Raw genomic sequence first — 26,834 nt, forward strand, 5'->3', positions numbered from 1 at the left:
TAGACAATGGCGGTGCATAATACGGAGCCTGAGGCCTCGGAGTGGCCGGAATAATGCTGGAAGCTGGAAGTGCTGAATGAACAATGCGACTTACATAGCCCCTATCATGACAAGCTACAACCGGGGCACGGGTACCACTATATGTGCCAGAATCTCGAGACCTCTTGGCCTCCTTCTCATCTCTCTCCTGAGTCAACATGCCCTCCAATCTCCTAGCGATCCCCACCACTTGCTGGTATGCGATGTCCATCTCCAATTCTCGGTCCATGCTAAATCTGATATTAGGGTTGAGCCTCTCGATAAATCGACGGACTCGCTCTCTAACAGTAGCAACCAAGGCTGGTGCATGCCTAGCCAAATCACTGAACCGGACTGCATACTCTGACACAGTCATAGAACCCTGGTGCAACTGCTCAAACTCTATGCGCCATGTATCTCTGAGACTCTGGGGAACATACTCCCTCAAGAACATATTCGAGAACTGAGTCCAAGTGAGTGAAGCTGCCTTGGATGGACTACCATAGTACGGAGAATACGGTTGCACTCCTAAAGAAAATCATGGGCATCCTCTGATGCCAAGCCACTGAACGTAGGAGGGTGGTACTTCTTGTACCTCTCGAGCCTGAGCTTCTCCCCCTCAGAAACTGCTGCCCTAACCTCGGGCTGAACTGGGGCGACCGGCTGTGCTGGTATGACCTCTGGGATTATGTCAACCTGGACCTGCTACTCTGGGGTACGGGCGGCAAGAGTCTGTGCTCCTCCCCCAGCTTGAGATGTGACAAGAACAAGTGGGATCAACCCTGCCTGAGCTAAAGTGCCGAACATGCTCAGAAGTTGGGGGAGAGTCTCCTAGAGTGCTGGTGCAGTAACATGCGTCTCAGGTGCCTGCCCTCCAACTGGAGCTACTGGTGGCTCCTCTGTAGCATCTCGTGCGGGTGCTCTGGCTGCACCACGTGGACGTCCCCAGCCTCTACCCCGTCCCTGGCCTCTCGCGGCTATAGCAGGGGCACGGGTGTATGGTCATCTGATCCAGCTGTGCGTGTCCTCACCATCTACGAGAGAATAGAAAGACAGAAGTTTAGAATCCCGAGGTCAATAATTTCGCACGATAAGGAATCAAAGAAGTAAAGCTTTTCATAACAGTTTCATAGCCTCCCGAAGATAAGTACAGACGTCTCCGTACCGATCTGCGAGACTCTACTAAACCTGCTTGTGACTCATAATACCTATGAACCTAGAGCGTTGATACCAACTTGTCACGACCCCAATTTCCCTCCGTAGAATGTCGTGACGGCACCTAGTCTCTAAGACTAGGTAAGCCTAACAAACATACAGAATAACTGAAATGATAATTTTAATTTCAAAAAAAATATCAACAACTATATGAAATAAAATCTGCAACTCAACATGTACATCTCCCAAAACCTGGTGAAAATATAAGTCACAAGCTCTAAATACAATACTGAACACTCATATACATCACTGACTATAAAGATGAAAAGAAATAAGAAAAGAACAGGGTAGAAGGGGACTTCGAGGCCTGCGAACGCGGGCAGGTGTACCTTGAAGTCTCCAAAGGCTGATAGGATGTACCTGTATATGAACAAAACATGTGCAGAAGCGTAGTATGAGTACACCACAACGGTACCTAGTAAGTGCCAAGCCTAACCTCGGTAGAGTATTGACGAGGTCAGGCCGAGGCCCTACTGGAGATAATAAGAAACAAGACATAAAATATAATAATATACTGAAATAACAGGGAAGGAAAACAATAAAGAAATTACAGAAAGTAACAACACGGAAATCAAGGAAGCTAATAAAATCACGAAAGGAAAACAAGGATTTTACATGTTAAGGAAACAACAACCAAACAATACAGCAAATAAAGAAGATCAACATGGGCACTCCTAAGGTACCGCCTCGTAGTCCTAAATTATTAAAATAAATCATAGTCTTTCCTTATATCACCGCGGGAGCCTTTACATTAAGTTTTAAAAATCATTTTTTCCGAAATAGCACCTTGCGTTTTAGCCCACCTTATCACACCGCATGGCTTCTAGTAGTTCCCTACTAACCACGCGTATCAAGCCCACCTTATCTCACCGCATACGTTTCAACACCCAGACCTTATACCACCGCATGCGTATCAATAATCACGTCACGGCAAAAACCTCGTGCAAACAGTAACAACCACACGGCAGAAATCTCATACAAAAAATAACAACAGCACGGCGAAAACCTCGTGCACACAACCAAACAATCACCTCAACAATAACACGGAAGTCAAAATGTAACAACTAAATAAAATGACACTTCATAACTTACACCTTGTCTCAATAGAAACCACGACCTTTGCAACTCAACACCAAACTCAACAACAAGATATTTCAAGGATAGCAAATTTCAAGTAAAGAATTTTCACAGTTTAATGAATACGGAATTAAGAAAGCAAGTAATTCAACTAAACATGTAGTACAAGTTGCAAATAAGATATAAGACAATTAGACATGTGAAATTAGTCTAAACATGATGACTATAATATGCTAAAGTGACTCTATTAAAGCATGAAAAAGAAACTACGAAGCTAAAACTGGAATCTCAACATTTAGCCCGTGTACGCACTCGTCACCTTGCGTACACAGCCTTCACATATCACAAATTATCACAACAGTACCAAATCCGAAGAAATATTTCCCTCACACAAGGTTAGACAAGTTACTTACCTCAAACCACGACAAATCAATCAATTAGAAGGCGTTTCCCTTGATTTTCCAACTCCGAACGACTCGAATCTAGCCAATATAATTTCATACTATAAATATAACTATAGAAAACTACTTTAAATGAATAAATTATGATCTTAGCAAAGAATTGAAAAATCACTCCAAAAAGTCAACCCGGGCTCGTGTCTCGAAATCTGACCAAAATTACAAAAACTAAATACCCATTTAATATCGAGTTCAACTATACAAGAATTACACAAATACGATACTAAAATCCCGCTCAAAACTCCAAAATTCAGCCTAAGAAGTTTCCTCCATTTCCCCCAATTTTAAACTCCAAAACACTAATTTAAAAGATGTAATTAACAGTATATTCATGGGAATTAATCAAAAATGAGTCAAGAATGCTTACCCCAACAATTCCTCTGATAATCCCTCAAAAATTCGCCTCAAATCGAGCTCCCAAAGTCCCAAAATGAATTATGAAATCAAACCCTCGAATCCCCATTTTCTGCCCAGCGACTTCCGCTTCTGCGACCAATAGGTCGCTTCTGCGATGCCTCACATGCGAAAAAACCATCGCAAGTGCGGTCCCAACTTAAGTCCAGGGCTTTCGCTTCTGCGGATAAGGGCTCGCATCTGCGAGACCGCTTCTGCGGAGAAAGGACCGCATCTGCGGTCAAGCCCAAGGGTGTCTCCCCAAGTTCCACTTCTGCGAAGGTAGCCTCCGCATCCGCTAGTCTGCTTCTGCGGAAAATTGATCGCACCTGCGATCCTAGCTGGGCCTAGACAAAATCTGCTTCTGCCCACACCAGCGGCCAATTCCTTCGCAGGTGCGAAGACACCAGAAATAGCCTAGCTTCAACAGATTTACACAAGTCTAAAATGATCTGATATCGATCCGAATCGCACCCGAGGCCCCCGGGACCCTGTCTGAGTATACCAACTAGTTCCAAAACACTAACGGACCTACTCAAAGCCAAAAATCACATCAAACAACATGAATTCAATGAATTGCAACCCAAATTCAAGCTTAAGCAACTATGAACTTCCAAATTCCGGAACCGACGCCGATACATACCAAAACAACTTCGATTGACACCAAATTTTGCACTCAAGTCATAATTGACATTACAGGCCTATTCCAACTTGTGAAATTAAAATCCGACCCCAATATCAAAAAGTTCACTCCCGGTCTAACTTCCCAAAATTCCACAAGTTTCCAACTTTCACCAATTAATGCCAAAACGACCTATGGACCTCCAAATCAACATCCGAATACGCTCTTTAGACTTAAATCACCATATGGAGCTATTGGAACCATCAAAACTCTATTCCAAAGTCATCTTCACCCAAGTCAAACTACAGTCAACTCCTACGACTTAAACTTCCAACTTAGGGACTATGTGTCCTATATCATTTCGAAACTCTCCCAAAACCAAAACCAAACACCCCGGCGAGTCACGTAACCACAATATAACATAGAGGAAGTATAAATTAAGGAATCAGGGCCAAAATACCCAAAACGACCGCCGGGTCGTTACAGTTGATTGCTCTAGGTGGCTCGACCAACATCATCAGATCGAGGGTCATAGAACACTGGGGTTGCAGGATCAAATCGTACCGGCGGTCCGGGTGTTGAACGGATTCAACATGGCATGCGAGACCACGAAGGGTGATATAACTTTACCGGTAAACACTGCCGGGACCACCCAAGAAAAAGAGTTCTAGGTGATTGAAGGGGATATGAGGTACAACGCCTTGTTCAGAAGGCCATGGGTTCACAACACAAGAGTGGTGCCTTCGACCTTACACCAGGCACTGAAATTTCCCACTCCAGGAGGAGTCAAAACAGTCTATAGAGAACAACCAGGCGCAAAGGAAATGTTCGCTATCGATGAAGTAATCCCGGCGCCCGCTGTTTCAACATCAAAAAGCAGGGAACCGACCAAAAAAAAAAACTAAATCGAATCAATGATACCGGCCTCAGCCGATCCGTAAAAACAGAAGGAGCACAGAGCAGGCGATGAGGATGAACAACGTCCTGAGATCTTTCATAGCGCCCGATGACACTGACGCCATCTAATCGACGATCGAGGGGTTGGAGTAGGTTATATTGATCGAGCACCTAACAAATCGAAAGGTATACCTTGGCACGGGATTAACCCCCGAGCTCAGAAAAAACTTATTGATTTTCTTAAAGCTAATGCTGATTGTTTCGCCTAGTCTCATCTAGATATGACAGGGATACCATCGGAGGTAACAACTCACAAATTGAGCTTGGATCCAAAGTTCCATCCGGTTAAGCAGAAGAGAAGGCCATAGTCCGAGATCAAACACATATTCATCAAGGATGAGGTATCAAAACTTCTAAAAATAGGTTTCATCCGGGAAGTTAAATACCCAGATTGGTTAGCTAACGTAGTATTCGTGCCTAATAAAGGAAATAAACTTAGGATTTGTGTATATTATAAGGATCTAAACAAGGCATGTACGAAGGACTCTTTCCCTTTGCCTAACATCAATCGAATGATCGATGCAACGGTCGGACAAGAGATACTAAGTTTTCTCGACGCTTATTCTAGGTACAACTTAATTTGGATGGACCTAGGCGATCAAGAAAAGACTTCTTTCATAACCAAATTTGGCACCTACTATTATAACGTAATACCATTCGGATTAAAGAACGTCGGTGTCACATACCAACGCCTAGTCAACCGAAAGTTTGAAGAACAAATAGGAAAATCAATGGAAGTTTATATTGACGATATGTTGGTTAAGTCCCTGTGAGCAAAGGGCCATTTGAAACATTTGCAGGAAACCTTCGACATATTGAGGAAGTACAACATGAAGCTAAACCCGGAGAAATGTGCATTTAGAGTCAGCTCGGGCAAGTTTCTCGGATTCATAGTCTCTAACCAGGGAATAGAGATCAACCCGGACAAAATAAAGGCCATAGAGGACATCGCCATAGTTGACAACGTCAAGGCAGTACAAAGACTGACCGGGAGAATAGCCGCATTGGGCCGGTTTATTTTGAGATTGTCGGATAAGAGCCATAGGTTCTTCTCACTATTGAAAAAGAAATCCAACTTCTCTTGGACCCCGGAATGCCAGCAAGCTTTAGAAGAACTCAAGCAATACCTATCAAGCTCCCCTCTTGCTTCACACTCCGAAGGTGGACGATTAGTTGTACCTCTACTTGGCGGTTTTCGAGGTGGCAGTAAGTGGTGTCCTGGTTCGGGAAGAAGAAGGTACACAATTTCTTATTTATTATGTTAGTGAAACCCTAGGCGATGCAGAAATAAGGTATCCTCACCTAGAAAAATTAGCGCTCGCCTTACTAAGCGCTTCTAGGAAATTAAAACCGTACTTTCAATGCCGCCCCATATGTGTCATGACCTCTTATTCGTTGAGGAATGTCATGCATAAGCCTGAGATCTCGGGGCGGTTAGCCAAATGGGCCGTATAAATTAGCGGGTTTGATATCGAGTACAAACCCTGGACTTCCATAAAATCTCAAATTTTGGCGGACTTTATGGCTGACTTTACGCCGACCTTGGTACCCGAGGTCGAGAATTACTTACTACTTACTTCAGGGATTAGCTCGGGGATTTGGACCCTATTCACGGATGGTGCCTCCAATTTGAAGGGGTCCGGGCTCGGTATCGTATTGAAACCACCTACGGGTAATGTAATTAGATAGTCTATTAGAACTGTAAAATTGACTAACAACTAAGACGAGTATGAAGCTATGATTGCAGGTCTAGAACTGGCTAAGAGCCTAGGGCCCGAAGTGATCGAGGCCAAATGTAACTCCCTTCTTGTCGTAAATCAAGTCAATGGGATGTTAGAAGTAAAGGAGTAATGAATACAGAGGTACTTGGATAAGTTGCAGGTGACCTTACAATGATTCAAGGAATGGACTCTACAACACATAACTCGGGATCAAAATAGTGAGGCTGACGAACTGGCCAACTTGGGGTCGTCTGTCGACTCTAATGAATTTGATTGGGGGCAGTGTTACAACTGATGAACTCAGTGGTAGAAGAAGGTCATGCCGAAATAAACTCGACAGGTTTGACTTGGGATTGGAGAAACAAATACATAGACTACCTGAAGATAGGAAAATTGCCATCGGATCCCAAGGAGTCAAAAGACCTGCGCACCAAAGCTGCCAGGTTCAGCTTGGTTGAGGGGAAATTGTTCAGAAGATCCTTCTTCGGCCCACTAGCTAGGTTCTTGGGTCCGGGAGAGACTGAATACGCTATGAGAGAGGTCCACGAGGGCACTTGTGGGAACCACTTGGGGGTAGAATTCTTGGTTCGAAAGTTAATCAGAGCCGATTACTACTGGAATGAGATATAGAAAGATGCGAAAGACTTCGTACGGAAATGCAGCGAGTGTCAAAGACACACCCTAATGATTTATCAACTGGGAGAGATGCTTTACCCGGTCCTATCACCATGGCCGATTATAAAATGGGGGATGAATATCGTCGGTCCCCTTCCATGGGCGTCCGGTAAAGCCTACTACATACTACTCATGACCGATTATTTTTCCAAGTAGGTCGAGGCTCAGGTGTTCGAGAAGGTCCGGGAGAAATAGGTCATCGACTTCATCTGGGATTACATAATATATCGATTTGGGATACCGACCGAGATCGCTTGCGACAACGAAAATAATTCGTCTGCAGCAAGGTAAGTATGTTTTTCGAAGACCACAAAATCAAAAAGATATTGTCAACACCTTACCAATCTATGGGAACGGACAAGCGGAGTCAACGAACAAAACTATACTCCAAAACTTGAAAAAGAGACTGACCGATTCAAGGGGAAGTGGAAAGAAATCTTGTGGGCATACTGAATGACTTCGAAGTCAAGTACTAGAGCGACCACGTTCTCCCTAGTCTACGGTGCAGAAGCCTTAATCCCGATCGCGATGGGGGAATCGAGCCTCAGGTTCCAGTATGCTACTGAAATATCAAATGACGAGGCCATGACCACGAGTTTGGACTTATTAGACGAAAGGAGAGAAGCCACTCTGGTCCGGTTGGCCGCCCAAAAGCAGCGAGTGGGGAGGTACTACAACCGAAGAGATAACCTTCGATATTTTCAAGTAGGAGACTTGGTGTTAAGTAAAGTAATGCTACACACTAGGAACCCAAACGACGAAAAACTAGGCCCGAATTCGGAAGGACCATATAGAGTTGCCGGAATAACCGGGAAAGGTTCATATAAACTTGAGTCCGAAAATGGTGAACAACTACAGAACAACTGATAAGGTACAAGCACAATTCCCTTTTTAAAATTTGTTATATTATGGACTAACTTATGTAGGTACTAGGCCTAGGGCAAATGTGATAATTGAGTCTGAAAGCACATATTGTACTCTTTTTCTCTTGATCCGATTTTTCCCAAAGTGGATTTTACGGAAAGGTTTCTAACGAGGAAACAGTAAAACGTGCTACCTTAGTTTCGAAGGCCGACCTAAAGCCATACTTTCTGATCACCTATGCCGGACCGACAATATTCGAGCCCTCACGAGTTCGGTCTCTAATACTGGGGGCCATTACCCCCTAAGTTAGGATCCTTAGAAGGTGTTATTATTTAATACTTAAAGCCAAGGCTTGATGATTAGGATCTGTTATAAGGGTCAAATGGTCAAATGAACCATACCCATATAGCTTACTCTTTCCGTGGCATAAAGCTTATGCGCATTATGTACTCTACAAGCAAATCAATGAAAGAAATTTTCCGTCTATATTTTATCACTACGCATTTTGCACCATCGATACATTCGTTAAGTTACTTAGAACAAATAACGGATCCTAAATCCTAGAGCCTACGGGACACCCCGACTCGGGGACTGTCGTTTGACAAAAAGATCAGATGGCCCGGGCTATCGAATCCTGGAGGCACCGACCTTATTAAGCAGGGCCCCAATATGAAAGGCTACAGCTAACATAAAATGGCTTGGAGACGTCCATGTCCGTACTCAGAAAGTAAGGCCCTTACATATGATTAAAACATATTAAAAAGGTTACCCTCGGCAAAACATCGTCGAGTACGATTAAAACACTCAAGTATCTTAAAGGTCTTCATTTTTTTATCGAGATTTCAAAGCCTAAACAACTCAGAGTTATTATCGAAACCGGTCCTCACTCGAGCTTCCGAAAAATGGGTACTCTAGATTACGTCCAACTCTATGCTAAGGCATTAATGACGATCTTCAAATAAAAAATTGCAAACAGATGCTGAAAAATAAAAGACACAGTGTTGCTGAAGGGAAATTTTTTATATATTCCAAAAATATTTACAAAGGCACGATAAAACGGCCTCAAAATAAACAAAAAGAAATATACAAAAGGAAATAAAAAAAAACGATAAGCTAAGGCATCTACGCCTAATCTTCACCAAAGCCCGACTCAACACCGGAACCTTTGGGCTCATATAGCCTTTTTGCCTCGATCTCAAGCCTCTTGACCTCTTCAATCTCGGCCGACAGATCAAACCCCCGGGCATGAATCTCCTCGAGAGTCTCCCTCCGGGATAACCCCTTTACATACTCGGCCTTTGTTATTAAGCGGGCCTCAGCTATTTCCACATCGGTTTTGTATTGGGCCGACATTTCCTCGACTTCAGAGGAATTAATCGATGCTGCCTCTAACTTGGACTTGAGCGCAGTATATTCCCGAACGAGGTTGTCCCATTCCGAGACAGCTGAATCCAGTTGTGCTCGAAGCTCGTCATTTACCCAATCCCACTTGTCGGCCTTATCCTTTGCCACCCGGAGCTGGTCCTTGACCAATGCCAACTCCTCTTTTGTAGCCTCATTTTCTGAGGCCAGAAGGTCCATCCTGCTCCTCAGCGTCTCGGCCAAAGTTTTGAGCTCGTTCATCTCGGCCCGAAGCTGGTCAATCAGGTCTATCTTCTCTTGGACTTGCGAGGTTGCATCGTTAGTCACTACGTGTAACCTCTCATTTTTAATCTAAAAAATTCTTACCTTCTCGACCAGTTCGGCATGCTCCCACTTCACAGACAAAGCCTCCCTTTGAGCTTTTTCTAGCTCAGCTTGAAGAACAGGGAGATCCTCGAGGGCCTCATATTTTTGCTCGCCGAGAACCCTGTACATGTCCTTCTGCCAGACTTGCTCCTTGAGCTCAAACTCGAGCTGGCTGACTTTCATTCAAGACCAATGGAAGCTTTCATGATGGCGCACTGAAGCTTGAAAAATAAATCAATAAGATCATGATAATACACTGAAGTTAAATAAGATGCACGAAGGGCAAAAGGAATGGGAAACTTACCTAGTTCAGTGCCTGTTGTGCCTCATTGAAGAGGATCGATGTGCTCACCTTTTTCATCTTCACCTGGTCCTCTTCGGTCACCAGGCAACAAAGATAGCTGGCCATGCCCACCGAAGCGGACAATACCCGAGTGTTCGCCATAATAGTAAATACGATCATTCTTTTACGGTCGGGATCCATGCTCGGAGTAGGGAATTATTTCACCAGCTTTGGGCTCGAGCTCGGCTCGCCTTCTCCCAATGACACGTCCTTTTTCAGGATCTCTAAATGACCAAACTTGGAATAATCCTCCAATGCGCCCATGTCCACACCGTCAAAGAACATGTTGAGGACCTCGTCTGTAGCCCGTGCCATCTCATTTGGATTCTCCTTAATGGCCTGAGCCTCGTCGAATAAGGATTCTGTATGGGACGACGAGTCCGCGATGTCAGTGACACCTTCAGCTTCCCTCGGAGCAAGGATAGTTTCTCGAGAGACCATAGCCTCGGATTTTCCTTATGACTCCCGAGCTAAAAAGGGATCGGCCTCTCAGCCACTTTCTCCGGTTGCCGCCTGTTCTTCTTCATCAATGGCCGAACCATGAGCGACGAACTCTAGTTCGTCATCTTCAGGGTAATCCCTGATCCGGTAGAGGGAGTCAGAGTCCAGTACCCTGGCATGGGTACTCTTCTTGTTGATTTTTCAGACCCAGACCATTACCCTCTTCTACTTGGCTTCGGCGTCCGGGGAGCCCAAAGATTTCCTCTTTTTTCTCTTTTTCTCCTCTTAGCTCCAGGCTGACCTGAAGCGGATGGTTTATTGAATGAGGACGAAGCTTTATCCTTGTCCAATACCCGAAGCTTAGTGGTCTTGGGTAAACCTATGAAAGAAAGAGAACTTAGTGGAAATGATGGTTGAGTATGAGAATAGACTTGGTCGGGAGGAGCACTCACCATGGGAACAAGCCTCCCACTTGCCATTTGAGAGTTTGCGCCGTTCGCGCTCAAAGTACGACAGTTGTTTGCAGCTACCCTCGACCTACTCTTTGAAGTGATGAACTGCATTGGGAACTTGGGCAACCGCTGCACGATGGTAGAAGCAGGCAATAAGTAAAAAGAACAAAAGAAATTCCAAGTACTCAGAAGGGAAAGGAACTTACGGGCTAAGTTCCACTTTTCAGGGAACGATAAGAATTAAGAGGGAATGAGATCTTCGATTTTTACCCGAACGAATCTCCCCTGCCAGCCTCGATCTCGATCTTCATCGATGCTCGAAAATAGAGCTTTACTTACCCGACGAACGAGCTTGATTAACCCCTTAGGAAAACTCGGGGACTGTAGATACGAAGCAGGTGGTCGATGGTAAATCGATGCTTCAGTGTTGTTGACAAAAATGGTGGAGGAGGATTATGATCCTCCAAAAGGACGGGTAAATCTGCCCGAGGCAGACCTCATACATTTTGCAGAAGTTAAGAATTATGGGATCCACCGGGGCAAGTGTGAAGGGATAAGTGCAAATACTTATATACCCCTCTACATGAGTGGTAATGCCGTCATCGGGACCAGGGACGACTACTTCTTTTCCCTCCCAATTGTAGTCCTCCCAAACTATAGGGGGTGTATCCTCGATAATGGAGAATATGTACCTCCATACCCCCTCGCCTTGGTCCTGTAAACTGGAGGCTTTTTCGACCTTGAAGTCATTTTCAATGGAGTAGCCTCCGGAGATGAAGCTCTTCAGGGGAGGTTCCGGGGCCACTTCAGGTACGACAACTTCAACATTCATGGCCGGGTTAGAAGTTGAAGGGACGGTCTGTTGAGGCACATATTTCGAAGTCTTCGCCATCAAATTCTGGGAAATATGAAGATTTGAAGGTGAGGATGAAGATTTGAAGATGAGGATGAAGGATTGAAGGTCAAATTTGAAGATTAAAAGATGGAATATGAAAATTTGAAGATGAAAGTATGAAGATATATGGAAAAATGTATGAAGATTTGAAGGAGTTAAGAATAAGTGAAAAGTTTGGGGGTAAATTAAGGAGCTCTGAAATTAGAAAGTAAAAAAGTGAGAAAAGAACCGAAGCTTTATAGAGAAGGGGTAATCAATGCGTGACATTTCACATTCGGGGACGGTCAACCGGCGGCTGACACATGTCCGAAGTCAGAACGACGTAATTGATCGGACGTTTCACTGACCCGTCATCTCGGCTGTAGTGTACAAAAGAAGGAACATGGTTAATTCATTGCTTCTCGTCGCTTTGATAAATCTGCTCTCCGAAAAGCGAAGGGACTATCTGTGTACGGGTAAAATCGGGGGCAAAGTTTTCCTCGATTCCCCAATAAGAAAATAAGAGGGAAGTACGGTTCAATGCGACTATAAGCAAGGCTGAAGGACCCCTCATATCTAAACCCAAGAGGAGTGAACGATGTATCTGGGATCGGGCATGACAAAGTAATGGATCTAGACCAAGTAAAGTTTATAGACCACGAGAAATGCAGGGAACAGTTATGCATGACAAGTAGGGAGCAGTAATATTCGCCCTAAACTGGATATTACGACGCGAATCCCGTCCGATATCAACTGAAGATCGACATTTACCTGAAAAAAAGGATTTTTACCTTATTTAGACTGCTACTAGGACTGAAATTTCTTTACTATATAAAGGGAAAAATTTCTTTTATTTTGACACAGTGTTGACATGCAAATCAAAGCAATATAAAAGTTCATTTTTGTCTTTCAGCTATTATTCAAAGTGTTCTTAAGTTTTTCTCTTCTCTAATCGCAACCGAGCTTACATCGAGGGTCCAATCGAGACCGAATTTCAGTGTTCAACTTAAGATCAGGCTTGATCATCATATCATAATTGGTTTGATTGTTCATTTTATCTTTAACTTAATTACTTGTTGTTCTTAGATCATTTGTATCCAATTAAATCACATATCTTTTAAACCGCGTACTAATTTAATTATTACTCATTTTGAGAGTTAAACACATTTTAACTATATAACAAGTGAAGGTACCCTTGTGCATCCAAGGGTACTTTCGAAATAATATTAGTTTTTATGGGTATTTTGGTACTTGACTTTCAGCCCTTCTATTTCTTCTTTCTAGGTGACACGTGATGGAACATTTTGTTGGATATAGCTGGATTCCACTACAGTCTACTAGGGTCCCACTGAGTTTCACAAGCCTCAGCTGATTTTGCCATATTTCTTATTCGTCACTCTATTTCTTTTTCATTCTCTGCAACTCGAAGTTCGCCTTTTTTTTGGTCATTAAATTTCAATTTTTATCTCGCTCTCACCTTTTTCTTAAGCGGGCATTGTTTTTGTTCTCATGTTCCGATTGGATTTACCTGTTGCAGGTGAGCTTCGGTTTAATTTTTCCTGTTGGTTTTGGATTTTGGTGCTTTTTTCTCTAAGATCATACGGAGGGAATTTTTCACAACTTCTAAGATTTTGATGCATGTGGTTAGAGGTAATTGATTTTCTTCCTTTTTAATTTTTTTCTAGAAATTTCAAGGTTTCGATCTGTAATTGCGTGGTCATCTTCTTCAAATGCAGTAAACTATGAGCCTTAATCCTCTCTGTAATGTTAATGGATGTCAGTTTAAGTGATTTAGACATTTCAGATTTAGTCTCTGCCGTCATATTGTTCTTTGGCTCTGCGTTCTATGTGTTCTGTGCTATCTTTGCTGTACAGGAAAATAAATCTAATTCTTTCACTGCATGTTACGGCATGTGAACTCTACAAACAGTTGTCTAATGTTGCGGCATGTGAGAAGTTTGAATTTTCTTTTGCTTATTTTGGAATAATGTGGAGGTGATATTTTATTTTCTGTCTGTGAATTTATTTGAATTGCACTGAACTTCCGCTGATTTTTCTATAATTTCTGGATTCGTGTGTTTCTATAATTCATCTTTTGAAGGTTCATTATTATTGGACTTTGCAGGTATGCATTTTTTATTTGGTCCATTGAGGATTGAGCACTTAACAGTTAACACTACGGGTAAGCTCAATTATCTAATTTTGTTTATACCATAGAAATTTTTAGGTGATATGAAGCTAAGGAAGTAGAGTACGACCAAGGGTAAACTGGTAATAACATATGATGTGTAGCTTCAAACGGTTGTACTTGACGCCTGAAAAGATTTAACATCATCTTGCCAGACCAAATAAACCAAGCCATTTCGCTATTATTCATGTGCATTTTCTCCTGGCTTTGTTGTTATTACTGTAGTTGATCCGTAAGTTTCCAGAAATTAAGGCAAGTTTGAGACTATTTTGTAAATCTTTCTCTTTCTTCTACATCAAATCTGTCTCACCATTTTAACTCTCCACCTTTCTCTCTCTCGGTTAAGAAACTCCAAAAGCTGTTTGCACATACGCTATTGTGAACTTGAGAAATGTGAAATTTGACGTCGAAGATAAATGTGAAAAAAGAGATCACGAAGAGCCAGTTGACCACTTTCAAATGAGGTCATTTTATTCTTCATTTATTTTTCTTTTTTTTGTTCCCCTTTTGTTGATTATCTGTTTGATTGCTAATCTATCTTTCAATATTTGCTTCTTCGTTTGATATTTGAATTGTAATCGTGTTGCATGGTTGATTTTTCTCTCTGTCTTTAAAGATTACCCCTCTCGGATTCTCAACCCCTATAATGTGGTAGGTCTAAGATTGTAATCGTGTTGCATGGTTCATCCTTCTCATTATTTATAACCTTCTAAATTGTGATTTATGGAATTGAAACTGCTTTCTCTATTGCAGATTTTATCATGTAAATTAGCGGAAATTTGATATTTTCTTTTCATCTTTTGGCCTCGTACAGATTTAAAGAAACAAATGTGTTCTCTTTAATTCTTTAGGACAACAATAGGTATTTGGAATGTTAAAGCAATATGTTATATTAGCAACATGTGCTAACCTTCCCAAGTTAATTGTTTTTTATGACATTTATTCTTCTAAAGTATGAAATCCATTCCTCCTAATACATAATCTTAGCAGAACCCATTTGAGTTTTTGCGACTTAGCTATGTATGTCAGTTACCGATTTACGTTTAATGATTAAATGATTTAAATATGTTAATAACTCAGCATGTGTTAGATTTACCTAGTCCTCGGGACTAGGTGCCATCACGATACTCATGATGGGATTTTTTGTCGTGACAGGAAAACAGGTATATCTTCAATGCCAACTCCCGCCATGCACAACAAATCAGCTCCAAGATCTGCAGGTAAGGTGCAGAAGTGTAGTATGAGTACAACCGACCCCATGTATTCAATAAGTATCATAATTAACCTCGGCGAGGTAATAGAAACAAGAATTATAAATGATACTCGCCAATCACCTGTACGGTTCATAATTTCCAACATGTACAACACATTAATATGAACGAATCATGAAATTTTAGATAAGACCACCTTGAAGATCAAAATATCCTTAATGCACTCTACTCAGTCAACAATCCAACAATCCAACATATAGGGAAGATATGCAAATAAATAAGATAAACATCCAAGGAATATAGCAATTAAAGAAGAAATACAATAATTAAATATCAATCCCTTATGACGCGTAACTCGATCCAAATAGAAATCACATTACAGCTCTTTGGCCCACATCAGAATCTCAGTAATCAAACCAAAACAGTAACCAGCTTTCCCAGAGCTCACATCAACCAGAAAAATTGTCAATTTCTCACAATCCGCGGGTACACCATTAAGAAGGCACATGAGAGGGTGACCTTGGGTGATGGATCCGTATCCACATGTAGCACGACCAATTCAACGTGCTATCAGCCCGACGTGGTCACATGCTCAATATCATAATCCGCCCGGTGTGGTCACAGGCTCAATATCACAATCCGCCCGGCGTAGTCACAGGAAACAACACAATCAACCCGGCGTGATCACAGACATAACAACACAATCTGTCCGGCGTGGTCACATGCATAACAACACAATCCTCCTGGCGTGGTCACGGGCATAACAACACAACCCGCTCGACATGGTCACATGCATAATAACACAATTCGCTAGGCATGGTCGCATGCATAACAACACAATCCGCCCGGTGTGGTCACAGGCTACTAGTCCAAATCATATCATGCAAAAAGAAAATATATAGAATACATGTATAAGATCAATGCATATTAGATTTCATGCTCCTGGACTGGTATAAATGACATGCTAAGGTGTATGCATGTGCAAAGTGTTCTAGTATAGCTCAAAATAACAATTTCATCACGGAAATAGCAATTATCAAGCTTATTCAGGGGATTAACCTCAATATAACCTCTAACATGGTTCAAATAGTTCACAACATGGTTACAACTATGAGAAACATCACAATATAAGGCTTAGCAAATCAATTAAAAGCATGTCATAGCCTAAGAATGGATAAATACCCCGGTGCTCTCACATGGGCTCAAACCCCACATATATGCGCACCCATAGCACGTAGCTATCACAAATAACTCAGGTAACTAGTGCCTCAACCAAGTTTAGGAAAGATACTTATCTCAAGCAATTCAAACCAAATATCGAGCAAGCCAAACAATACTCTAGAAACGCTATCCCGCGCTAACCGACCCCCGAACGGCACGAAACCAACCAAAAGCAACTCAAATCATCAAATAATGCCAAAGGAAGCAAACACAAATGATAAAGGTCGAATCTTTAACCAAATACTCCAAGTCAACCAAAAAGTCAACCCGATCCCGTACCGCGGAACACGACAAAACTCACAAATTCTGATAACCCATTCGAATACGAGTCCAACCATTCTAATTTTACTCAAATCCGACTCCAAATCGATGTTTAGAACTCAATAATTCACTTTACGAAAGTTTAGACAAACCCCCCCTAATTTCTCTTCTAAATTCATAATCAAAATGCCAAAATCGAATATGGAATCATGGAATATAATCAAAACCGAGTAAAACAATACTTACCCCAATCCATGTGGTGAAAATTCCCTCCAAAATCGCCCAAATCCAAGCTCTCCAACTCAAAATGTGAATAAAATAACTCAACCCTCGAATATATAGAACCTGCCCAGGCACCGTCGCATGTGCGGTCCAACAGTCGCTTCTGCGGCATCGCTTTGCGATAAAAACTCCACTTTTGCGGATAACACTGAAGCCCTGACCTCACACACTTTCCAAAACGCTTTCGCTTCTGCGACATCGCAGGTGCGTGACACATCCTGCTTCTGCGCTTAGCCCATAACCAGCTTCTTGCTTCTGCGCCCAAACCATCGCTTTTGTGGTCACGCAGATGCGCCTAACATTCTGCATATGCGGATATCCCATCCTCCAGCCTTCTTCTCTTCTGCGACCATGATCCCCCATCGGAGGTCTTACATCTACGGCCAACCCTCCGCAGATGCGGAAACACCAGAACATGCAAATTCTCCAGCAAGGCAACATAGCCCAAAATGAATCCGAAATGAATCTGAAACACACCCGAGGCCCCCGGGACCCCGTACGAACATACCAACAAGTCCCAAAACACAACACGAACCTACTCGAGGCCTCAAATCACACATAATAACATTAAAACCACGAATCGTATCTCAAATCAAACTTAATGAAATTTTAAACTTTCAACTTCCAAAACTCGTGTCGAACCATATCAAATCAACTTGGAATAACCTCAAACTTGGCACACAAGTTCCAAATGACATAACAAACCTATTTCAACTCTCGGAATAACAATCCGAACTAGATATCATCAAAGTCAACTCTCGATCAAACTTATGAACATTCCAAACCTTCAAATTGCCAACTTTCGCCAAATAGTGCCAACACCGTGTAGAAACATTCAAATGCAATTCTGGGCATATGACCAAGTCCAAAATTACCATCTGGACCTAACAAAATCATAAAAACTCCGATCCGAGGTCAAATACACAAAAGTCAAACTTGATCGACTCTTCCAAATTAAAGTTTCCTATTTAAGAATCATTCTTCCAAATCAATTCCGAACAACTCGAAAACCAAAACCGTCCATACACGCAAATCATAATATACCATATGAAGCTACTCATGACCTCAAACCGCTAAGCTGAATGCAAATGCTCGAAACGACCGGTCGGGTCGTTACATTCTCCCCCACTTAAAATATATGTTCGTCCTCGAACGTGCCAAGAGTCGTTCCAAAGCTATCAAGTCACTGAATAAACTCATCATGCACCTACCCATGGGTGATACCACGTCACCACAATTCATATAATCCTGACAATACAACCTAACTGAAAATCCTCACTTCAACCATAGTCCATAAACCTTAAAACCCAAATCCCCAAGCTCCGGAACTCCTTATAATATCCGATTCTCGTATCTGTACACTGTATAAATCTGAACAAGTTGTATCAAGCCATCACCACAACCCATGATATAATCACATGATATACCACATAACTCGGATACTCATAGCAATTACTTTCGACTATAATATCTGCCTAATAACAAATCCGACACCGGTAACAAACCTCATATCAAATAAAACCTTGTCAAAAACCTTCGTACACTGCCAATGATGAAAGAAATATGTAGTAACTCATAACCACTCATCATATCAACAAGTCGTGGGGCTCTCTGTCTCCCTACAAGAACAAAAGTCAAATTCTAATCTGACTAGTGACATTATTCTTCCAAACATACTTTAATCAAGTCCGATAGCACTCATTCCAGGCCCAATAACCTCATCTCATCTAGTACAAGCTGCTCGACCAACACACCACACTAGCACCACCTCGAGCCACATACCCAACAATTTGTGCACCAAACAAGCAACAAGTCAAATATACCCAATAAGGGGAAAGAGAATCAAATGAGAGAACCGTCCAGCAAGCTCAACAAATACCACCGCAAGGCGCAATGATATGAACCCACCACACAAGGAGAACAAAACACGTGAAGTAAGTACAAAGGATCATATCCTAGCATAACTCCATCACGATGCGTGACCCAATCCAAACACCAGTCCACATGGAATACCTTGAGCCATGATGCTGACAATCAACAACCATATGCATATCAACAACAAATACGCGAAATGCATGATCACAACCATGGAGAAATGGATAGCAAAATATACCACAAACCGGAAGACCATAACCAAGGTGCAATCAACCATTCAACACTCTAAGAGACATCTCGCTTGAATTCCTCCACAAGGCCCGAATAGAACCGCATCATATGTGTAAATAGTCAACAATCTCATAACCCATCGTAGCATAGAAGAGAAACACATGAAAATATCAGAAAATGAATAAGATCAACTCTAATCGAATGACAGACCCCTCAACGGTCGTTGTACTGAGTACCCAAATTCTGATCTGGTGTAACATACACATCCTCATTAGGCCTACCGGTGGCCTCCAAATCGATTTTGATCCTTCCGAAATGAGTAGATAACCTTCCCAAAGATCCACTGAAACCCATCCATAACACATACCATCAGCTATCTAACTCTGGCCATACCTTCATAGTTCACAACCAAGAAATAGTCCACCTCTGCGACATCTAGTCTCCAAATCACGAGAATACAAAAATCTTCATATCCGATCCTGACTCGACCACCCAATAACTGACACATCTCTCGAGCACAATCATCTCACGAGAACTACTTTATTCTTTCGTACCACATAGTAAAATTTGAACATCAGCAGTCAAGAACCAGGTAATTACTGTAATACAGTCAAGCATCCGCAAGACAAAATGCAATGCGCCTTCTGAAATATGCACCCTCCAAGGTGATACCAAATAGTGCCAGTATTCTTCTAAACATCTAAACCCGTCCATGCTGTCTAGAACTCATGACCTTCCCTTTGAACAGAACCAAAACCTCTTACATGCAAACCTTAATTCCACATGTTGCGCCGTATTTATCATGCCATCATATAAAAACACGAAAACTCTATTATTAACCTCGAATCACAAGCAGAACACACATTCCATCCTCTAGAAACCTTCTACTTGACCCCATCCACGAGCGAATCACAACACACAATATACTCCTCATGCCGGTAGAAGACATTCGTCCCAATGAGTGGTAGAAATCATCGAGAACTCTTTGAAACCCATTAGCACAAGACCAAGCCATCAATACTAAATCCCTCTATCTTAACCAAGTCACACAGGTCGCCAAACCCAAGAGTATCGTCACAAAACACCTGTAAAGCCTCGCCACACCAAGAGAACCAAAAGAACCGCTTATTTCTATTACCATGCCGATCTAAACCACTACTAAGCTGGCTTATTCCTTCGAGTTCCTCTCGACTTGCCTTCATGTTAACATTTTTCCTTGCTAGTACACTACGATCCTTAACCTAATACTCACCAAAAGAGATCCTTGCATGAAATCATGTCGCCCTAAAGCCCATAAGCCACTGTATTCCCTCTTAAGCACCCAAAAGTACCGCAACCGAGATACCCACTATGAAGAGACTTTATATGAATCTAAAGTTGTTTCCCTTAACCTTTATGATACTAAAATGTAGAATTCTTAATGATACAGAAACACCGCGAGTCCCGACACCATCCAATGCAAATCTCACATCTTAGCCATTAACAAATTCAGAGATTCCTCAAATACCACATATGAATCTTGAACCAATTAGAACTTTCTCGAGAGTCATCCACTCTATCCAACTCTCAAATGCACCGCCAAAATGAGCCGAACGACATGTCCCCAATTAGCACACCAACACCCAAAGAAGTAACCCCACCTAAGCGCAACTGAGTGACTCCCCTTTCTTAGCACATTACATCCATCACGAATCATAAACCCGAATCATTCCAAAATTTCCATATATCCATAAAGTGTAATACATCATGCATCTAGAATTCCTTGCTCAAGTCATCCTCGAAACCAACCTCTCCAAGTCATAATTGATCCACAAACATACCTCAGACCGAAACTAATGTAGCACATAACCATGCAGCCTGATCGTCAATAGCAGACTCCCCCACTTGGCTCAAAGCCATAGAAAATATCATTCAATAACCCACAATACCTTTACTTCATAACTGCCATTATCCCGCACTGTAATTCAATTAAATCCCTCATAATTTCATGTAGCACTAGTCATAAAGTACCTCAAATCATCTGCCAAACTCACATTCATCCTTAAGACAATCAAGCCAACATTCTCAAGTGGTCCAAACTCATATTGCAACATATACAACCCACCTGTAGAAAAAACTCTCCATAAAACATCATAGGCATCACACAACCTCAGGATATCCAGCAAGAGATAACCCCCTACTTAACCTCAAACTAGCATTTCTCTATTCCCTTTCATGGACACAACCACTATGCAATCACTGAATCTTCCCTTGTCTGAACTCATCAACAAGACATAAGAACCTACCTCATTCCACAAATGATCAACATGAAGGATCCCTCAAAACACTTAAAACTCCAGACTGTACAACACATCGACACAGAAATCGCGCATCCATAGTCCTTTCACATACCAAGCAAACTCTTCGCATGACATCTAAACCGTCTAAGCACATACCTCAGTCATATAATACTCACCATATAGCTACCCAACAACTCACTCAGCCAGCAATACCACTCTTAGGGACCCTACTGGACATAAAATTCCATACGCACATACTCACCCAGTTGAAACCACCGAGCCCAAGTTGCGGTCCGAACCACGACCTCAAGTCTTCCAGACTAGCCCATCACCAAAACGTATGAAACACATCTCGCACCTCATCCATGACATCACTAGCCGACAACGCACAACCGACACTGAGTGCTCAACATAACATACAAGTGAGTGGAAGGAATTCAAAGAGATACGCTTCAAGCTGAATCAATGCCGCACGATAATGAAAGAAAGATGCAAAATTTTTCTACATGCCATGTAGCCTCTCGAAGATAGGTATGGACGTCATCATACCGGTCCGCAAGACTCTATTGCATACTTGCTCATGACTCGTAGAACCTATGAATCTAGAGCTCTGATACTGTCACACCCAAAACTCAGGGAGCGCGACCGGCGCTCAACCGAGTAACCCGGCTGAGCAAGCCTGTCAGATATTCCTTCTACCCAAACTCATTCATGAAATAAGAGGAGATGTACTCCATTAATCAAACACTGGAAAGATTTTATTAACAACTTCCTTTTCATTCCCATTAGCAGCTTCATTCGTAATTTCCAAAATATTACGAGTTTATAGAATTAATGAAAAATATGATTTCTAAATACCAACATTTCTAGTTCAATTCCCAACATCCACAACAACCCACAACCTATCTATGGAGCCTCTAAGTACAATAGAAGAGTAATATGGAAATGCCGGCAACAAGGATCCGGCTATACCTCAAGACACAGTGTATGAGAAACAAAAGATACATGACCTCGAAATAAAGTGGGGCTCACCAAATCAGCTGAAAAGAGTGTACGGCTATCACTGATCAATGCCGCCTGCTGTAGAACCACCTGCATCTATTAAAGATGCAGCGCCCCCGGCAAAAGGGACATTAGTACTGTCGAATAACACTAGTATGTATAGCTAAAAGTCCTCTTTCAAAATAGAATGCCCATATAAGAAAATGCAACACATAGAAATAGCAAGTCACAATCAACAATATCCAAATGTCCAGTTAAAACATAATAATTTGCAAAATATGAACTTCATATACAATTTTGGTTGGGAGATCATTAGCACCGATATACCACTCTCTTTGTTAAGACGGAGTCCGATCACTCCCGATCGTCTAGGCCATCTCCCCACGAACAATGTGGTTTGACAAGTGATGCGAAAGAAAGTTGTTATCAAGAGTAGTACCACCATGTGCGCAACATGGCGTCCGATCTCTACCCGATCAGCTAGCCCGCCTTCCCACATATGCCGTGTGGGTTGACTTTTCCAATCCACAATTGTTACCAGTTTTATCCCAATTAAGGGGAATAATATCACAATTTCTCCAATATTTCAATTTCATCCCAAATAAGGGGAATAATCACAATCCACCCCTACACCGGCACATGTAGTTTCAGGTGTGGGCCTTATGACCCACTCTTCCTCGATTTTGCTAATGATTCTCCCAAAAATATTTTTATTATTTGATTTGCACACAAAGGTAACATAAATACAATTGTACTCACCTCAACCTCTTTCACATTTTATAAATTCTCATTAGTATTCCAGTCACTCACAACAACAATATTTCCTTGGCTCATTTGGCCATTTACAAGATTCTTTATTCCTGGCACGGTGGCCGTATTTCTTGTTCCACACTTTCACATCATTTATTTTCAAGGACCACCATCAAATATCAACATACATGATATTTCAGAAATCATATACTTTAAATCCATTTGTAATGAGAACTTTAAACACAAAAGGTTTCTTCCCAAAGAATGGGGCATACAAACCAGCAATAGAAACACACATCAAAATCATAAACAATCAATACACAATTTATTCTTACAATACTCTTCCCCAGAAATGACAGTGTACAATTTCAACACCTGAGTATGTAAGAACTCGAATCACACTGGATATATTTATAAAGCAAAGCATTAGTTGAAGCAACCACTTATGGGCATGAATTGAGTACAAAATCTTTTAGACAATTCTATTTTTGAAAATATTTTTAAACAATTGAGTCGAGGCTCATTTCATATTCTTTATCGCATCCTCTTATTTCATTTGCACTACTAAGCCACAATCATAATTTAAATTCTTGGCACGTTGGCCACACTCTATATCCCCAATTCACTTATTTCAGTTTCAAGCATCTTTATAGATTATCAACAACAAGATATTTCCAATCAATACTTTACGTACACATATGGGCAATTTAGAGTCTTAAGCACATCGAGTTTTTCTCACCCAGTTGGTATACTAGTTTTCATTTAAAACACGACTCAAAGTCATAACATTTTAATACGCAAACCATACTTTGAACATATATCTTTCGATATAAGGCTCATTCGGAATAGTCAAGTTTATAGAAGATAACCCGAAATATAGAAGTTAGAAATCTTGAGCCAACCATACTTGAACTTACGAGAACATTATGGAATTCGATTCTAAGAGAGAAAGTTTAGCCAACATACCTCAATGGAGCTTCCTTAAACTCTAAAATATTCCAAAATTCGTAGCAACTTCGATCTATTTTAGAAATATAATAAATTGAACAAAAATTAGGAAGATGATCATGGTTCTAGCTCATTTTAGCATTTTATCAAATACTAGGTGTGCATTAAGGTTTTAAGGTCCCTTTTATGGAGGATTCCATCATCCCACGACCCATTCTTTACCATTTTTAGCTCAACAATTTTCCTACACTCCTTGATAACACATGCATGCAAAATAACCAACTCCCATGCCTAAACATTATCTTACAAATTACCCAATTCTAGATAAAATTCGAGATCGACCGTACAATTGGCCTCAAGAACTGGGAAAATATCTGCCTGGGTTTGCGGTCACTATGCGGCCCGCAGACCTGTTCTGCGGTCGCATAGTCGATCGTAGAATGGCATCCAAACTTGCCCATACCTGCCTCACTCTACGGCCATTATGCGGCTCGCAGAGTGATTCTGCGATCACATAATGGACCGCAGAAATGCATTTCTCTGCCAAAAATTTTCCTTTAGTCCTCAGTGCATTGTTCAATCCTCACACGTAAGCCTACTCCGGCACCACGAAACCTTGAATTCATTTGCGAAATTTTACCGGGCTTTGCACTTAAATACTTGGAAAGTTTTTGGGGTGTTACAGATAACAACTTGTCACGACTCAAATTCCAACTAGTCGTGATGGTACCTAACCCAACTCACTAGGTAAGACAAATAACATTAAACACAAATCAAATGAGGATAATATGAATCAATAAATGAAATAACTGAATCTTTATACAATAACCCAATGATTGGAAGTATAAGTCATGAGCCACTAAGATGTAGATTTAGAAAGCTGGAATAAATTCAACCTCTATTTGGAATGTGCATAAATAGATTATAAGTCTAAAGCTACCAAGGACAAGTGGCAGCAATATCCGGAAAACAGGTTCATCTTCAATGCCAACTCCCGCCATGTACAACAACATCAGCTCCAAGATCTACACGCAATGTGCAGAAGTATAGTAGGAGTACAACCGACCCCATGTACTAAATAAGTATCATAACTAACATCGGCGAGTTAATAGAAGCAATAATTATAAATGATACTCGTCAATTACCTGAACGGTTTATAATTTCCAACAAGTACATCACAGTAATATGAACGAATCATGAAATTTCAGATAAGACCACATTGGAGCACAAAATATCCTTAACATACTCTGCTCAGTCAATAATCCAGCATAAAGGGAAGATATGCAAATAAATCAGATAAACATCCAAGGAATATTGCAATTAAAGAAGAAATGCAATAATCAAATATCAATTCATTGCGGCGCACAACCCGATCCAAATAGAAATCACATTACGGCTCTCTGACCCTGAGTAATCAAACCAAACCAGTAACCAGCTCTCCTAGAGCTCACATCAACCAAAAACGTGTAGGTTTCTCACAACCCGCGTGTACACCATCAAGAAGGCACATGAGAGGATGACCCTAGGGAGATGGATCCGTATCCACACGTAGCATGACCAATTCAACGTGATATCAGTCCGGCATGGTCGCAGTCTCAATATCATAATCCACCTGGCATGGTCACATGCTCAATATTATAATCCGCCTGGTATTGTCACAGGATATATCACAACCCGCCCGGCGTGGTCACATGCATAACAACACAATCCTCCCGATATGTTCACTGGCATAACAACACAATCCGCTCGGCGTGGTCACATGCATCCAGTCCAAATCATATCACACAGAAGTAAATATACAAGAATGCATGTATATGATCAATGAATATAAGATTTTATGCCCCGGGACTGGTATAAATAATATGCTAAGGTGTATGCATGTGCCAAAGTATGCTATCATAGCTCATATCGGCAGCTGCATCATGGAAATTGAAATTATCAAGTTCATTAAGGGGATTGGCCTCTATATAACCTCTAACATGGATAAAATAGTTTACAACAGGGTTACAAATATGAGAAACATCACAACATAGGGCTTAGAAAATCAATTCAAGGCATGTCATGGCTTAAGCACTACCCCGAGCATGGATAAATACCCCGGTGTTTGCACATGGGCTCAAACCTCACATATATGAGCACCCATATCACGTAGCTATTACAAATAACCTTGGCAACTAGTGCCTCAACCAAGTTAAGGTAAGATACTTACCTCAAGCAAGCCAAATCAAATACCGAGCAAGCCAAACAATACTCTAGAAACAACATCCCGCACGAATCGACCTCCGAACGGCTCGAAACTAGCCAAAAGCAACTCAAATCATCAAATAATGCCAAAGGAAACAAACCCGAGCGATAAAGGTCAAATCTTTAATCCAATACTCAAAGTCAACCAAAACGTCAACCCGAGCACGCACCTTTGAACCCGACAAAACTCACAAATTTTGACAACCCGTTCGAATACGAGTCCAACCATACTAATTTTACTTAAATCCGACTCCGAATCGATGTTCAGAACTCAATAATTTACTTTAGGAATGATTAGACAACCCCTCCCCCCCATTACTCTTTTAAATTTATAATCAAAATGTCAGAATCAAAGATGGAATCATGGAATATAATCAAAACTGAGTCAAAAATACTTACCTTAATCTATGTGGTGAAAATCTCCTCCAAAATCGCCCAAATCCAAGCTCTCCAACTCAAAATATGAATAAAATAACTCAACCCTTGAATATATAGAACCTACCC

The 26,834-nt window shown here is 41.5% G+C and overlaps 1 protein-coding gene across 36 annotated transcripts in view; it reads left to right on the plus strand.

Annotated features, from left to right (window-relative positions):
* The first annotated feature begins 13,155 nt into the window (after positions 1 to 13,155).
* Positions 13,156 to 26,834, plus strand: part of LOC107803119 (uncharacterized) — a 30,131-nt gene continuing 16,452 nt past the window's right edge. For 5 of the 36 annotated variants that reach the window (XR_012697349.1, XR_001651956.2, XR_001651954.2 and 2 more), the window contains exons 1-4: positions 13,175 to 13,375; positions 13,964 to 14,020; positions 14,373 to 14,490; positions 15,182 to 15,246. Coding sequence is in view for 17 of the 36 variants with exons in the window: in XM_016626741.2 (XP_016482227.1) it covers positions 13,348 to 13,375; positions 13,964 to 14,020; positions 14,373 to 14,490; positions 15,182 to 15,246 (268 nt within the window). In the remaining 19 variants the exon portion in view is untranslated. Of the gene's footprint in view, positions 13,489 to 13,713; positions 13,834 to 13,963; positions 14,021 to 14,372; positions 14,491 to 15,181; positions 15,247 to 26,834 lie in introns of all 36 variants that reach the window. The other 31 variants (XR_012697353.1, XR_012697350.1, XR_012697351.1 and 28 more) reach the window with 23 other exon arrangements.

The sequence above is a fragment of the Nicotiana tabacum genome, chromosome 12, assembly GCF_000715075.1.
Source record: "Nicotiana tabacum cultivar K326 chromosome 12, ASM71507v2, whole genome shotgun sequence".
Classification (NCBI taxonomy): Eukaryota; Viridiplantae; Streptophyta; class Magnoliopsida; order Solanales; family Solanaceae; genus Nicotiana; species Nicotiana tabacum.